Source organism: Colossoma macropomum, unplaced genomic scaffold (assembly GCF_904425465.1).
Source record: "Colossoma macropomum unplaced genomic scaffold, Colossoma_macropomum, whole genome shotgun sequence".
Classification (NCBI taxonomy): Eukaryota; Metazoa; Chordata; class Actinopteri; order Characiformes; family Serrasalmidae; genus Colossoma; species Colossoma macropomum.
The window spans coordinates 37,253,267-37,270,313 of record NW_023494795.1 but is presented as its reverse complement, the minus strand read 5'-3'; the positions used below and the strand labels follow the sequence as shown (position 1 = coordinate 37,270,313).

Sequence of the window (17,047 nt, the reverse complement as noted above, 5' to 3'; positions counted from 1 at the left end):
AAAAAGCATCACATTCCATTATGTGGTTATTGTAAACAACAAAACATGTAACGAGCCAGTAAGGGGCACTAATAATGTGCTAAACTATCTGTGCAGGAGCTGTTAGAGAAACCTGCTTCAAGAGAGTTATTACTCAATTTCTCACTTTTTATAGCAGTCAGATAGAGTACAGCCTCGAAAATGGGAGAGTGCCAGTTCCATACCCGAGACCACTCTCACATCAGCACGTAAATGCATTATTTTACGCTGCCTGTAAGAGCCTTTGGGCAAGGATCTTACAGCACTACATTTGCCTTGGTCTGACACATAATTATATTGTCTCTCTGGATAGAAGTGCATGCCATATGCTGCAAATCAGGGAGGACCCTCAGGGTCTTCTAGATCACAAGGATTTCTGGGAATTAAAAAAAAAATCCATATCTGCTCATTTCATCTTCAATAGAATCATGAATCATTCAATCATGCTTTTACTTAAACTCTACAAGTATTACAGTTCTAAGGAGGACCCTTGTTTTATTGTTAAGTTTTGAATGAAAACAAAAGGGTTAAATTCTTGAAAAAAAGGGCCAATAAGGAATTGTTTTTTTTTCTGTGGTATCTAGGTAAATATAGCCAAACAAGCTCTCCTACTGGTAAGGACATCAACAGTTGAAGAGAAGCCCTAACACCTTAGTGGTTTTCCACCTGTAGACTGCAACCCCTGTGGGCCGTGGTGATACTTCAGTGTTTTGGATGCAAAAATGTGTCACAATACAAAACATTTAACCAGACATAATTTTAAATACGACAAATGTGATTATTAGCAAAAACAAAATTATAAAATAATATTTTTAGTGCAGAAGGAAATGAAGTTAATTTAGTGTCAGGCTTGAGAACTGCTCTGTGCTGTTTGCTCTGGGGTCTTCTCAAATAAAGCTTTGAAACCTGATAACTTACACCATCACCTGGACACTAAACATAGCGAATAGGTATCAAAACTTTTAGAACCGAGCCAGGAATCTGTTAGCAGCTTTCCTTTCTTTAGTGGGACATCCAGCGCTCATCAGCTGCCAAATCGGCCTTCTCATTTAAAACCATCTGATCGCTTAAATTTGTGGTCATTTGCGTGGGCCACAAATTGCAAAAATTTTGTTAACCCTTGATGCAGAGCAAGGACTGTTTTTCTGTTCATTAAGGTTTTGTGGATATTCAATAACTTTCCAGTTACAATAAAACAGAGGCATCGCAATTGACTGGTCTTGACAACAAATTCTGAGTCCACCTTACCCTGAGACTGTGACAAGAATGGGTCCGAATTAGGTCGCAACCAAGATCGCTAATTTATGGTCTCAAAATCAGTCTCAAAAACATGACTGCACTCAAGTACTATAACACTACAGCCCAGTTTTGATTTTCAATATATGGGACCATTTCAGAGAGAAAAAACACATCTTGATACATCACTGACTACACACAAGCATCAGCCTAATTCCAATATATAGGTTAAGAACAGGTGCTGCTTCTGTACCTAATTCGGCAATGGTGCCTGAGCCAGCCTATATATGCTGAGCGGGTCAGCTTGCCATTTGTGAACTGTATGAACAATGAAGAAATACAGATCAATGCTACAGAGGCAAGGCTGGCCTCCTGGTCCTGGTTTTAAAGAAAGACAGGTCCAAAAATTCTAAATGTCTTTTAGAGGCTTCAGATTTCTGTGTTTCATCTAGAACTGCCAAGAAAAGTTCATGCGAATCGTTGTTAGCTTAGCGCTAGCAAACTACCAGAATCCCAAAAGGAATGCTGGCAGAAGTAAGCATTATTGTTTTGGTTTTTGCTTCATGGTTTAACATTTAAGCCGCGAACCGAAGGCCTAGCTCATTTGGCCAGTGCTGTAAATTAAATTTACAAAATTTATTCATGTTACCCCAGGAGCAGCTTAATGACATGAACAAATAGGTTAAGCCTTTTACACCTCTATAAATCCACACAACTATCTTACGGGTTCTATTCTACGCACAGACATAAGTATACAATGTTCATGAGTTAAACATTTTGCTTTCAACGGAGCCGTCAGCTTGCATTATATATAAACAGTCCTGATACCATTAGCCTTTGTGATGTCGTCACATGTGAATCCTGGGTTTTAAATCTTTGAATTGAATTGGAACAACTGATTCATTTTGCTTGAATGTATCAAATGATTCATCACTCTAGCCACCGATCCCTCTTTTACTCATCTTACCGTACTGGGCTGACATCTCCTGATGCTTTGGGTCCCTCTTTAGGAGCAGGGGCTGGACATGGCAGTGGAGGTGGGACATGGGCAGGGCCAGGTAGAGGAGAGGGGCCTGGTGCAGGTGCAGGTGGGGCTCCCATGCCTCCACCCCCATAAAACTACCAGATTAGGAAATAAGTTAATAGGCAAATAGACACAGATATAAACAGAGGTCTTGCACAGTTTAAACATCTTAAGACTGGCTTCCATTATTCATGCCTCTTCATTTACAAAGCAAATGATTATAACCTAAAACTGGTGTAGCAGATGACAATGAGTACCTTCCTCTCTGGGCTGCTGCCCCCACTGGAACTTAAAACGTGCCTCCAGCCTTGCTCCCGTGCACGGTTGATCTGGTTTAGCTGAGGCGAGTTCAATTTTAATGTCGGTTAACATAAATCAGGGGTATATACTAAGAAGTATAATACATATAGTATATAGCATATAATATAATAACTATAATATGAAATGTTAGATGTATATGAATATAATCACCTTTTCCCTCTCAAATCTTTTTACTTGAGCAGCTTTCAGAATCAACATCTGCAAAAAACAAAGATTCATGGAGATGCTTTCAATGGTAGCCAAAGATGAATTCCAAGCTACACCACAGCAAAATCACAGGCAAGCAGAATACTAGAGGCTTCAAGGATAAAAGCCCACCTGCTCTCTCTGTTTCCTCTGTTTCTCCAACACCTCCATTTGTTTCTTCCTCACTCCTTCCTGGCAGCAGAACACAAAAGAGAGATTACAATATCTTTCAAGCTCAACTGAATGATTTCTTACTGCATTTTACCACTTACCAAAAAGCTTGCACTGCTTTATTGTACTAATAAAAATGAATCACAACTAATTCTTTACCCAAATCCAGACTAGGCTTATTCAATAATGCTGTATGAAATACACTACATGGCCAAAAGTATGTGGGCACCCTTCCTAATTATTGAGTTTAGGTGTTTCAGCCCCACTGCTAACAACGGTATAAAATCAAGAACATAGCCATCTCCACAGAGATACACTGGCAGTCTAATGGGTCATACTGAAGAGCTCAGAGAGTTTAAATGTGGCACTGTCATAGGATGCCACCTCTGCCATAAGGCAGCTCACGAATTTCTCCTCTGCTAGATCTGCCCTGGTCAACTGCAAGTTCTAGCACTGTAAAACAGAGGCAAGTCTCAGCCATAAGCAGTAGATCACAGAGCAGGGGTCACTGAGTGCTGAAGCATGTAGCATGTAAAAATCTTCTGTTTTATCACTCAGTACTAGTTCCAGAGAGCCTCTGAAAACAACATCAGCACAAGAACTGAGCGTTGAGAGCTTCATGAAATGGGTTTCCATGGCTGAGCAGCTGCAAACAAGCCTAGGATTACTCTACATAATACAAAGTATTAGCTGTGCTGATATAAAGTGATGTAAAGCTTGCCACCACTGGACTCTGGAGCTGTGGAAACATATTCTCTGGAATGATGAATCACACTTCACTATCTGACAGTCGGATGGATAAATTTGAGTTTGGGATGACAGCAGAATGCTATTCACCACAATGTACAGTGCCAACACTAAAGTTTGGTGGAGGAGGGATAATGTTTTTCAGGGTTTGGGCTCAGCCCTTTAATTCCAGGGAACAGGCTGTACAAGCTGCAAAGGGGGGCATTTTAATTTCTTAATAATTTTGGAATGGGATATCCTACAAGCTCATATAGGTGTTATGGTCAGGTGTCCACAAAGTTTTGGCTATATAGTGTAAATCAGTTCATAAATATACAGAACATAAATTAACATTTTAAACCTAATAAAGAAATGTATAACAGAAATGGAACACTTCATGTAGTATCATTCAAAGTACATATAAAAACAAAAACAATCAAAAATCTTCAACAGTTCAAAATCCAGGTGAAACAGGTATAGGTGCAGGACCTAAAAGGACCTCTAAAAGAAAGAGGAGGGGGGGGATTTGGAAGGCCCACTGCTTCAGCAGTGAAGCAGGAGGAAACCACAAAGTGAATAGTAAGAGGACATTTTGCTGTCCTATTAGGGTAAAATGAGTATAATGAAAAATGATTCTAAGGGTAAAGGGTAGGGTAATAGGAAATGAATGTGCACAGAAGCTTAAGAGAGCATGAAATCCACGTTTGCAGGAAGCAGCCACCTTAGAACTTCAGATTCACTGACCTTCAAGCTGTATCCACAAGTATACACAAAGTTAATTTGCCGATACGCCATTTCAGCTTTTGGCAAATACTGCTTGAATATCATACTGCACAATGTCTTAAGTAATAACTTGCACTTAATGGTTGTTTTGACTTAAATAAATGCAGGGCTGGTCTTTGACTTATGCATAGTCCTCCACAGGAAACTTAGCTCAGAAACATCCTGAGTTCAGCTTCAGGCAAAAATCCTCATGTAAGGGGGTGGATCATTACTATATTGCACACATTAGTGAAAAGAGGGTTCAGAGGACATAGGTTCAGAAGAGGGTTGTCAAAAAGTGAGTTAAAAGGAGTAAGGAGAGGAGGTTGGGTGTGTTAGTACAGGGGGACTGCCAGTAGGGGGCACTCTCAGGAGTACCTCATGCTTCCTCCTCTCCTCCTCCACTCGACTCACTCTCCTTTGAACTGCAGCTGGAGGGGGAGCCTGGATGACACATGACATTGTGGGGATCAGACAGTTCTCACACGCTCACGCACATCCTCCCCAAAATGTGAACAGATTCACGTTTATGAACACACACATCGCTCAGTAACACAGATGTTTATGCTCAAATAATTTACCATCAACAATCAATAATGAAGTTAAGAGGTGGTAGTGCTTGTTGCAGAATTCCCACTGTACCAAGGAATACATAAAAGTGGAACAAACGCACATATCTGCATACAGCTAAAATCCTCCTGTGTGTACAAACTGTCTCCAGTCACTAGTGTGCATTACCTGTTTCGGTTTGACCCCAGGTTTTCGATCCACCTGTTTTTTGGCTGCATCAGCCACCTTCCTGCCAGCACAGACAGGTCTCTTTACAGTTAAAGGCACTCCATATTTGGCAGCTGGTTTAGTGATTTTCTGAGAAGGGGTGATGGGGGCTGGACCAGGGGCTGGGCGCTTGGCTAGTGAAACGGAAGATAGGTTATGATTGGTTTAAGAAGATAGAAGTTGAAACACATATCACATTCTCTCTCTCCAGCTAAAGAAATATCTGGTTCAGGATTGGCTTATTCCCTTTCAAGGAACCGACCCCAAAAGTGTTCGTGTGTTTCTTAGGGCTGACCCAAATGATTTAAACACTTCAGTATTCATTCATGTTGGAATTTGGTTCTCTGTTTGGTATTCGGAAGCTGTGGGCCTCATTCACCCACCATTCCTAACAGGAAATTTCTTCTTAAAACCCACATGAGCAGTTTTTGGAAAGATTCTGAAATGTTTTATTTTTTTCTTCTTTGTTCTTAGGAACAGAATCTACACACAAGCAAGAACACAAAGGTGCCAACAATTCTGCACTTTAAGAATGTGTTATGAATCTGATGTTAACTTTTTCTTAGGACCTTTCTCAGAAACAATGTTAAGAAAAAACTCAGGAAGATATTAGTGAATAATGCCCATTGTTTTTATTTCCAGCCAATAATACGTAGTCTAAGCTACATGTTTTATCAGCTAAGGCCTTTGAAAAACAGCTACAGTTAAAAATGGAAAATGTTAAAAATAAAATTCTACCTGGCACAACAGACTGCAGCACTTTCCACATGGCTATTGAAACTAAAAGAGCAGATATGCATCATATATGGAGCACTTTAAATGATCAGACTATAATAAAATGCTCAGTGCACAGTATACCATGCTGACATTACAGCTTTGATGAATCATCTCAAATATGTACACATGGTGATCCTTATCTGAGTTTCGCTCAGCAGACTACTTTCCCCGACATCATGTCTGATTTCAATACAACCGAATCTCTGATAATTCGATGGTGTTCTGATAAGGGCGACGTCAAAGCTGGAGAGCTCCTCAAAGCTCTTGCACCGGCACTAGCTCGCTCTAACTGGCGACACTTTAGGTCACAAACTGAGAGCTACATTTCATTGGTTAGTAGTGATCAGAGTTTCAGTAGTATTGTTGACTTGCAGCCTGTGTACTCTTAACTTGGTCACTGCATTTGAACAATGGGGCTACAATTGCAGATTATATCACAGCAATATACAGCATGCAAGCAGCAAACGAACTGCAGTAACGAACATACATAAAATTATGACGAATTATAAAATGTAAATGGTTTGTTTTAAGGATACTTACCAAAGAGTATTTGTAAAATGCTGTTTGGGCCAGCCCTAGTGTGTGTGAGTGAGAGAGAAAAGTAGTGTGCATACCTGGTACTCCCTGTGCAGCATTCATTTGGGGCTGTTTGAGGAGAAGAGACCGGCTGAATTCCTGAGCAATGAGCTGAAATGGACAAAGAGGACAAGTGACACGTCAAGAGGCCATCATTTACAGTAAACAATTTGGTTTTGCACCAATACCCGGGGCTTAAGCTACGGCTGAACAGTAGCTAGTAACAGCGTAAATGACTAAGACTCACCAAACTCCAGCAGGGTCTAATGGTCATAAAGCGTGAGTGTATGGATGTACATATGAGACAAATGACTTGAGAAATTCAGATGTGAAACAACATTTAGCACTGTTTTTTTAATATATATATATATATATACACATACACACACACACACACACACACGTTGGTATGTAAAAGTTTGAACACCCTGATTAAATTATATGCTGTAATATAAGTTGCTTTTTTTTTTTAACCCATCCTCTACAGTGAACAAACATAAATATGGCATTATTTGCACATTTTAGTGTATGGTCAGTTGTTTATGAGTAGAGTTTTTCTAGTAATGTTTTCAATTGCAAAAACACCAGTTCATGTATTTCAGTTGTATGTATTTCCTAATGCTTAGTTTTAGGCCTGAATTATATGTTGAATCTCGAAGAAAAACAAAAGGCTAATTCTGAACACAACAGAACATAAGTGAAGAGAAGTATCAATAAGAATAAATATTTTCATTCTCCATATGAACACTGAAATTATGTAGCTAGCTAACTCTGCTAACTGGCACACTGATTTGAAATCATAACGGAATGGCCTTACTTCTCAGTTCCTGTCAAGTGAATAAAAGGTAGCAATAAAAGTAGCAGATGTCCAACATTCAAGTCAATGCTGCTCATACTGGCTTCAGGAACAGAACAGCACAACCATTTTATCAAAACTGACTGAAATTGAAAAAATTTAATTTCCACAACAATCATTATTATTTTAGCGCAATACGAACTGGACACCCAGTTAAAGCTATTGTTTCATTTCTGTTTGCATGCATGTGTCTAACCTGTGGAGAAAGAAACTTGTGGATTCTTCGGGCGAGGAAAGGCTTGTCCAGTATGGCGCAGACCGAGGGTCTCTCACGGGGGTTGCGTTTGAACAGCAGGCCCAGGAGTGAGCGCAGGTCCTGAGAGTAGTGCACCGACACTGGGGGATATGAACCACGGATGATCTTCAACACCAGGTTCTTCATGTTCCCAGCCTCAAACTGAGAGCCAAAGATTGCACATACCCACGAAAAAGGGAAAGACAAACAACGCAGAGACCAAAACACTTCAATATGTGATCATAGTCATTTCATTTTTTAAAACAAATGCAATTAATTTAGGTCAAGCATCAAGAAAGCTTGTCAACTATTATCTCTGTGCACTCTTATCTCTCTTGCCGTTTCAGTCTGACACACTCCATGACTACATCAGTAATTACTAAAGCCTTGAGAGCTGAGCAGTGAGAACTCCTGATCCTCCCACTGTCAGAAAGGGTGTTAGAAGCAAGTCTGTTACACTCCAATATGCCAGTTTCACAATATGGGAAAACAGCACTGAACGACAGAACTGTTCTCTGTGGATAATCAATATTAATGCAGCATGTAAAGAATGAAACTGAGAAAGTGTGGGGTACAGAAGCAGGAAAAAGGTTTGCAGCCTGAAAAGCGGGCAAAGCATAGAAGTAGCTTCACTTACCAGACACAACAAATTCACAATAGCAAACAAAGACAAGGACTGGAATACAAGGGCTACGTGGTACTTACGGCATGCTTAAGCGTGCACATTTCATACAGGACACATCCCAAGGCCCAAATATCACTAACGGACAGAAAGAGACAAGGGGGGAGGGGGGATGGGCAGAAAGACAGGATTAAAACTGCTGGGAAATCTGCATTGGGCACATTAAACACTCATAGATGCCACAAGGTAAATTGTGTCAGTAGGTGACTCTTAAACGTCACTGGTAACAATGCTACCTAAATAAATTGTCAGGCAGAGACAAAAGTCTGCACTATTTGCTTACAGTGACCATGTGATTATGTATAATCATACACAAAAATACTGCATTGTTCTGCAAATTTTAGTGTTAATGTTTTTAATTTGTTGTTGAAGCTAATATAGTGGGGCGGGGGTCTTGACTTTTCAAAAACACCGCAGCACTAAGACTACTTGTGCTCTCAAAAGTGAATTCAACCTGATTTGTCAAAACATCTGCATAATTCAGCTGTTGAGATGCAAACAATGTAATTAAGAATAGTCTGATGCAAAATAGTGCATTGTAGAGAAATATACAGACTCAGTGGTGGTGATATGAGCCACGGTTAATGATGTCTGTGACACTAATATAGCTATTTTAGTTATGATACAAAATGAACCTACATGGACTTCTTACAGCTTTTATATGTGATGTTGATAACAGTAAAATACCGGTAAATCTAAATAAATGTTTTCTTTAGGTACTATTCACCTTTCAATGTCCTATATGTACCTCTCTGCCCTGTATGTACTTTACAAAAAAAAACAATTTACGCCTGTGAGGAGGCGTTAAACACAGCAGATGTCTGGTTCCATCACCACTGCTGTGAACAATTCTGACTCTATAGAATTCTGATTGTACCAAAAACCACTCTGAATGGTTTTGTTCAAATGATTGAATTAGGCAGAAATTTTGAAAAATTGAATTCCCCTTTATGAATCTGTTGGTTATTAGCCTTAATAACCCCAACACAACATTATAATCAGAAGTTGATGACGATTATACAGAAACTTGGGAACAAATCCTTACTGACAGCAGGACCTCATAGGAAATGCTAAACATTCATTATACTGTGAATACATGTGACGCAGGGCACCACTTGAGGATCCATCAACAGGCGATCAATAGCAGTGAAGGGACTTGTGGGTCAGGATGACTGGGTTACACTGAGCAGAGGAATAAAGAGTTCAGAGAGGGTCGATATGGAACTGATGCTCCAGATACACAGTGAGCGCCAATATGATATCATTACCCAACTCAACGGTCAGCATAATGACTCAGCATACAGTAAATGCGTGTATATTCAGGATGTGCCGTTTACAGGCCTATTAAATGCCCAAAAATGTGACATCACATAAAGACACACTCCCCGAAGTTTTCCGACAGCCTACCTTTTGTTGTTGTATGGTTTATTTTCACAAATCTCAGGGGAAAGATAGTAAGGCGTGCCTATGCAGGTCCTGGCCAACTCCACAGTACTGCACATAGACAACATCAGGCACTTCAACTTCAAGAACTGTCCATAAAAAAAACTTTTTCGATAAAGCGTTCTCATACAAGTTATTGGATTCAAACTGAAACAAACATACAATGATTTATTACCTGTTTAACACTCTGGCGATCCCAAAGTCCCCCAGCTGTATTGTTCCATCCTTAGTCAAAAAGATATTCTAGAAAGAGAAGACAATATTAAGGATAACTAATACACAAACTGACATGAAAAGCAACAAAAATTTGTCAACAACCGTGTGCACGTGTCTGAACAGTACCTGAGACTTAATATCCCTGTGCAAGATCTTGCGATCATGTACATGTTTGAGAGCTAGGCATATCTGCACAAACCAGTCAAGTATCTGCAAGAGAGAAAGAATGCTGAAAACAAACACCCAAAACTGACATGTTATTGTGTTCATTGAATGAGTTGCTGTTCTGTTTCTGCCAATGATTTGGACCTAATTCAAACATAAATAAAAGGTTCATTCTGTTAAGGGGGAATTTCACTAATGTTTCAAAATTTCTGTACTGTTCAATTGTTGATGTGTATAAAGTCATCCAAAGCGGTTTGATGTTAAACTGTACATTGCAGAGAAACATATTAATTTGGATTTCTTCACAACAAACATAACAGGAATTTTATTCACCACTTAAACAACCAGTTAACCTACGCATGAGTTTTAACATGCAATGTTAATAATGGTAAAATGATGGAAAATCTGAAAAAATACATTTTCTTTGGGTACTTTTTTGCCTTGCAACACTCCTCCACAAATGGATTTAAAAAAAAAAAAACAACTTTTAAATAATGACTGAATTATCGCAGAATTTTTGAAAACTCTGGAATTCCCTTTTATGCTTCTATTGGTCTTTGGCCTTAAGCTAAACTTAATAACTTATTCAGTGATAAATCTGAGGAGAGTGCCCTGGCACTGTATTTAGACTACAGTATGTTTAGTACTCCAAGCTGGGTTCTATGGTGGTGAACGGAAGTGCAATCAGACTGGACTGCTGCGTGTTGAGTTTGGTACTGGATCAGAGGTGGTACACTGGACTCATTTTGAGTGCTCTACTCACTTGCTCCTCAGGGAATATAACTCCTTTCTGATTGTTGATCTTCTTAAACAGGTCACCTCCTTCACAGTAGTCCATTACTATATACAAGCAGCCGCCCTCTGCGTAGAAGCAAATAGTGAGCAAGGCAGGAGAGAAAAGACTATTTTTAATAAAACATTAACATGAACACCTCCTGGCATGGTTTAAGTACCTCCTTGACATTTGTAGTTACATTCATCTGTAACTGATGATGTACTGCCTCATCACCACCATTAACAACAGTGCTCTCTTTTCTCTCTTTCATGCTGTTGCACAGCTTAATGAGGAGAAACAAGGCATTAGCTCATGCAGATCCTCTCTACAATTCAATTTAAAGGCTTGCAGCTTCCTCCATCACTCAAGCATCGCCTGACTGTCAAACAGAGTGCGCCATCTCGGGACCAAAAACGCAGGAGGGCTAGCTTCTCCTTTTGATCATCTCAGTCTTTGCAAGCAAGATTTTTTCTCTAAATTCTCATTCATTCTGACATTTTAATGGAATGACATGCATGTCAATGTGACAAGCTAAGAACTGCGACTGAGCAAAATGAAGCACTCCACTCATTAACAAGGCGAATGTTTGCTTTCAAACAAGATCTATGGGCAAAGGGAAGGGAACATTTCAGAGGATACAATACTGGGACTAGCCATCTGCACTCAGTTAACCCCTCAAGGCATTCAGTAAGTTTCATCACATGAAGACATTATGTTTCAAAGGAAGACAAGAGAAAATACAGAGGAAAACAATTAAGTGAAACGTCCATTTTTTTGAGAAAAAATTTGATTGCGATGTCAGAAATAGGGTGTTTTTTTCTCTAGGCTAACAAATCTAGCTAGGTCCAGAAACAATGAAAAGATACTTCTCTAACAAACTAACATGCTGGCACATTGTGCACTGAGAAGCAAAGCGAATTTTCTCCCTGTAGAAAAACGATTTCTCTCAGGTACTTTTTAATAATAAAACACGGTTTTCAGTGTGTTTCTCTGTGTTAGGCCTCTCACAATTAGTACATGATAACCTATTAAAAACTATTTGGGCTGATCACAATTATTTAAGCTGACTGATCACTGTCCACATTAGATTTCAGAAATATTATTAAGTTGCAATAAACAAAATGTAAATTAAGTGTAGTAGGTTCAGACAAAGACATTAAAAGACATTCACGTGAGAGCGTGTGCGCACACCCAACAGTGTAGTGTACCAATTCGACAGCATTACTAGTTACTATCTAGTAAACATTGCTAGGAAGCAACCCACTTTGGCCACTTTTGACTTGCACCCTAACAGATGTTCAAGAAAAAAAACAAAAAAAACAATTAAATTGCAAATATTTATATGACAATTAATTGTCAGCTAAAATTTCATGTTTGTGGACAGTCCTCTTCTGTGTGCTGCAAAATTTTTTGTGCAACACAAGTGCGGTCACCCAAAAGAGTAAACCTACAGGCCTACAGTAATCTCCAACCATTTTTTGTGTTTTCCATCCCATTTCATAGTCACTCATTAACTTTTACAAATACAAAAATACCAAAATCAGTCTGAATGTACATCACAAATAGGAACTAAGCTAAGCTTTGGAAAGGAAATAGGAAGTATGTGGTCCACAGTCATTTAGTCACAGAAACTCTTCATTTGGAAAACTGACACTGACTTTGGCTGACAACAAATAAAGGATGTTACCTTCAAAGGACTCCTTGTACTGAACAATGTTGGGATGGCTCATGTTAGCGAGGACTGCCACTTCTCTGCGTGACTCCTGTCTCTCTTTATTAGACATCTGTGGAGAGAGACAGCAGTGTGAGTGTTGGTATTAATGAAGTAGACACTTTACAACCAACTTACCCTTAAAAAAAACAAAAAAAAACCCAAAAAAAAAAACACATTCTACATTTTTGGAAACAACATTAAAAGCTTACCCTGGAGATGCCAATCTCCTTAATGACGTACTGATGGCCATCTTCCCTGGACCTGACCAGGATGGCTTTTCCAAAGGAGCCCTCCCCAATCTTTTTCACCTTCTCATATTTATCCATGTCTGACCCGATCCCACATGCTGTGCCTGCAAATATAAATGAGTTACAAACCCTAAATTCAACAATGCATTTGGAGCTGCATCAGACATGCAGTTAAAGAAATACTACTGCATTTTTAAATCTAATGTCTTTCTGCCACATCTGTAGCATATGGTTGAATAGCCCAGTTGCTTCAGCACTTACCAACTGGCTTCTAGTACGATAAGTTTTGAATTAACTTAAACATTAGAGTATTCCTTTATGACAATAAATTATTTAATTTATTGGATTCTGTTCCAATATAGACTGAATATGCTTGCTTTTCAGCAAGTCTTTTCTAAGCATACAAATCTGAATAAGTTAAAAAAAAGAAAAAAAAAGATATGAAATGAATTTGATTATAACACGGTAAATTTACAGTTTTGCAACCTAAATCTCACTTCCTGATATCATAATTAATACATGTTTGATTTTGTCTGTTAGTGTGATTTGTGCAGTATGGTTTATGAATCAGCACATCACTCATTAAGTGTCCCAGAGGTGTGCCCTGCAGAAGAGCACTGGCACCTCCTACAGAGTCTGAGGTTAAATATAGACATCCAGCAGACTCCCTGATAGCACCTCATTACATTTTCCATCTGGTCTTTGCAGTGACCAGAGCAGCCCAGAGCTTTAAATATTATCTTGATCTACAAAAGGTAACAAGGATGTGCCATCTGTCATAAAAGCCGCATGTTTTTGGAAGGAATAAAACAGACATCCAAAAAACGAGAGAAGCAGGCACTGTGCAAGGGGGTTGCTGAATTAAAGATGATGTGTCAGAAAGAATTATCTAATGCCCTTTTATCCCCTAACTTATAAAGACAGAGAGAGAGTAAGAGAGTTAGAGAGAAAGAGAAAGAGAGAGAGAGAGAGAGAGAGAGAGAGAGAGAGAGAGAGAGAGATGTAGAAAGCATCTATTTTTTTTAATGCTACCTGCAAATGACAGTGCAACAAAGGCTTTTTAATTGCGACTATATTAAATAATCTGTTGAGCAAATACGACACACAGAGTGCATAAGAGGTGAGCAGAGATTTCTCCACACAAAGCTGCTCAAAGCTGTGTTGATAAATGAAATTGGGACATTTGGACTCTTATTAGGACAAGAGTTCCAATGTAGTTAGGACAAGGCTAAAGTTGGCTTTCTATTCGCCAGCTTCTTGCTGTAATTCTCCCGTTTCACCTTAAATGGTGCAGCAGTTGCGTTCAGGCCCAATGTATCCTGAAACGCCAGCATGTAACTGCTGCACCGTTTAAGGTGGAACGGGAAAATGCGAATAAGAAACTAACGTCAGCTTCGTGTACTTAGATGTCGTGGTCCAACTGCAGAATGATATTGGACAACACATTGAAAAATAAATTATTGTCTCGATAGCCTAAATGTTAAATCGTAAACCCGACGGCCTGATGATAAAATGACATCTTAATAAGTCAGACCACTTCAGATTTTTAGCTGATGGCACGTTTCAGAACCAAAGCGTGGAATCAGCTAACAAGGAGCATCAGTCACTACCTAACTAACGTTTGCTAGCCAGAGCACTAAAATGGCTGCTTATTACATTTTTTGCAAACACCACAGTTCAAGACAAACAGCCAATGAACAACCTACGTAACCGCTCCTTTTATAAGACGCCTTTACAATAATAAAATGTAAGAAATCAGCAGTGTTTTACCTCACAGCCTTTAGCGTGGAGAAGCTCGCGCTGTCCCAAACCGCCAGCTTCAGTTTTTTGACTCTTCTGCTCCTGAAGAGCGCTCAACCAAACTACCTCTGTTACGTGACGTGTGCGCGGAATACAGCCGTCTCATTGGCCAAACGCTCTGTTCCTGCACTGCGATAGGCTTACTGACCTGCCAATCACAATAAAAGCGGATTAATGTTCGTCTGTCAATGTTTGGTGGGAAATTTCTCCTAGCAACCGTCACCGGCTGGTACACGGCGGGACGTGTGAGGCTGAACCAAAGACATACGGCTGAACTCTGCGGACTGCGTTACAGATCGATACTGACACACACACACACACACACACACACACATACACACACACACACACACACACACACAGAGAGACCTGATTCGTAAATTATTTATATAGACGCCACTGAAAGTGGGCATCGAGAGCCAGTGGGATTCGGAACAATTAAACAAACATGAAAAGTACGGAGACCCATTTGACGTCTAAATTTCGGTCAGAAAGTCTTAAAGGGGAACTCCATCAATTTTTCAAAATTTCTGAATAGGGTATATGGTTTACATGTCAACAAAGTCAGTCAGAGTGGTTTGGTGTGAAATGTGCTGTTCTAGAAAAACTTACAGTGTCAGAATTGTTTACAGTTGTGGTCATTGGAGGAGTATGAGAAGTTTAATGTTCCTTAAAGCTCCCTCACAGAAAGTTTGGCATGAAATGGTTGAGACTATCTAAAATTCACACAATGACTAAAACTAAAATACATTTTTGACCAAAACTGTATCACAAAACTACTGTAAAACAACATTTAAGGGTTTAAGTATGACAGTGATTTAAGGCCACTGGTAATAAAACCATAAAACTAGTAGACTTCAAGACTAAAGTTGTAATATTTCGAGAAAAAAGTCGTACTATTTTGAAAATAATGTAATATTTCGAGGATAAACTGGGCTAACTCTAGGGGGGCTGCCATAATGCGTTGGGGTCTTGTTGCTGTACTGGTGCCAGAGTTCCACACACTCCTGTCTCCTTGTGGATCGATCATTTTGATTATTATTCTGATTATTTGTGAAACTAAATGCCCTCTTTGAATGGCAGGGAGATGTAGCCACTGATAGCCGTGTAGACGACCCTGCCTGAGATTCTCCTGCAACATAACAGACAGACAGTTTCCTCAGAGTCCGTCTGTTTCTTTATTCTAGATAAACACAGTTTCTTGCTCAGCCGCTTTAGCTGTTCCTTATACTAATAACAATCTGGCGCTGATGTGTCAGGAGAGACAGACTGAGTATTTCTTTATGGGTGAAATCGATATGAAAGTATATCTCCACCAACTCCTCACCGCCCCTCATTTTAACACGAAGAGGTGCTGCCTTCCCTTTGCAAACCTTCTGGCCACAATATTGTGACCTTTCCTGGTATTGATGCCACTTTAACGTCGTAATTCTACGACTTTTTTCTCGAAATAATACGACCTTATATATATTATGACCTTATTCTCGAAGTCTATTATTTTTGGTTTTTATTAACAGTGGCCCTAAAACGCTGTTGTATTTAAGGGTTAAAGCCTTGCTTAATGGATTTTCCCACCCAAATATATTATTTTAAAACGGACAAGCCAGCAGCTGGGTTTAAATACTATACATATGGGAGAAAGCACTAGCTAATAAGGTACATAGGTTAATGTTCTTGAACACGGTTAGCACGTTAGCTCGCAGTTAGCACGGATTAGCGCAATAGCTGAGGGCTAGCACGTTAGCTCGTGGTGAGCGTGTTAGCTCAAGGTTTGTGCCTTATCTCGGGTTAGGGCGTTAGCTCCGGGCTAGCGCATTAGCTCGGAGTTAGCATGTTAGCTTGGGGATAGCGTGTCAGCTCTAAGTTAGCACGTTAGTTCGTATTGTCTTGACAGCAATGGCGTGTCCGCTCGTCTGTACACACATCACCCTCCTCTGTAAATCTGTGGAATTAGAAGAAAGCAGTTAAAATCAGTGCTGGGGTTCCGAGGTAATCCGAGGTAACTTTTCCTGGTTCATATGGACATGAATTGTCAGGAGTGCTTTACATTAGTTTTTACTTTAGTAATTGGCTTATTTTGATTATGGGCTTCTGAATGTTTGGTGGAACATTTTTGTTATTTATCATTACAGAGTTTGCAGTTGTGGAGTTCTTGCCTCATTGTTCACTTTCTAAAGTAAAGGTTGGCTCTTTAGGTGAACATTCGGAGCCGACCGGCTTTAAAAAGCCGTGTTTTCTTTACTCAAACAAACGGTTCCGCCCCCTCATTACTCCCAACACCTGCTTTTGAGTTAGTTCCTTCATGGCTCTGTTTCCATAAATGCATTGCTAGTTACTCT

The 17,047-nt window shown here is 39.6% G+C and overlaps 1 protein-coding gene across 2 annotated transcripts in view; it reads right to left on the bottom strand.

The window, feature by feature from the left end:
• nek1 (NIMA-related kinase 1) overlaps nucleotides 1-14,772 on the bottom strand; it is a 30,857-nt gene extending 16,085 nt beyond the window's left edge. For both annotated transcript variants that reach the window (XM_036582346.1, XM_036582347.1), the window contains exons 1-16: nucleotides 14,679-14,772; nucleotides 12,870-13,012; nucleotides 12,634-12,730; nucleotides 10,935-11,032; nucleotides 10,133-10,216; nucleotides 9,966-10,033; nucleotides 9,755-9,841; nucleotides 8,371-8,425; nucleotides 7,627-7,827; nucleotides 6,613-6,685; nucleotides 5,183-5,355; nucleotides 4,823-4,888; nucleotides 2,918-2,977; nucleotides 2,750-2,797; nucleotides 2,536-2,616; nucleotides 2,222-2,373 (exon numbers count right to left, since the gene is read on the bottom strand). In XM_036582346.1, the coding sequence (XP_036438239.1) occupies nucleotides 2,222-2,373; nucleotides 2,536-2,616; nucleotides 2,750-2,797; nucleotides 2,918-2,977; nucleotides 4,823-4,888; nucleotides 5,183-5,355; nucleotides 6,613-6,685; nucleotides 7,627-7,827; nucleotides 8,371-8,425; nucleotides 9,755-9,841; nucleotides 9,966-10,033; nucleotides 10,133-10,216; nucleotides 10,935-11,032; nucleotides 12,634-12,730; nucleotides 12,870-12,986 (1,460 nt within the window). In that variant the 5' untranslated portion in view covers nucleotides 12,987-13,012; nucleotides 14,679-14,772. The remainder of the gene's footprint in view (nucleotides 1-2,221; nucleotides 2,374-2,535; nucleotides 2,617-2,749; nucleotides 2,798-2,917; nucleotides 2,978-4,822; nucleotides 4,889-5,182; nucleotides 5,356-6,612; nucleotides 6,686-7,626; nucleotides 7,828-8,370; nucleotides 8,426-9,754; nucleotides 9,842-9,965; nucleotides 10,034-10,132; nucleotides 10,217-10,934; nucleotides 11,033-12,633; nucleotides 12,731-12,869; nucleotides 13,013-14,678) is intronic.
• Nucleotides 14,773-17,047: the final 2,275 nt, after the last annotated feature.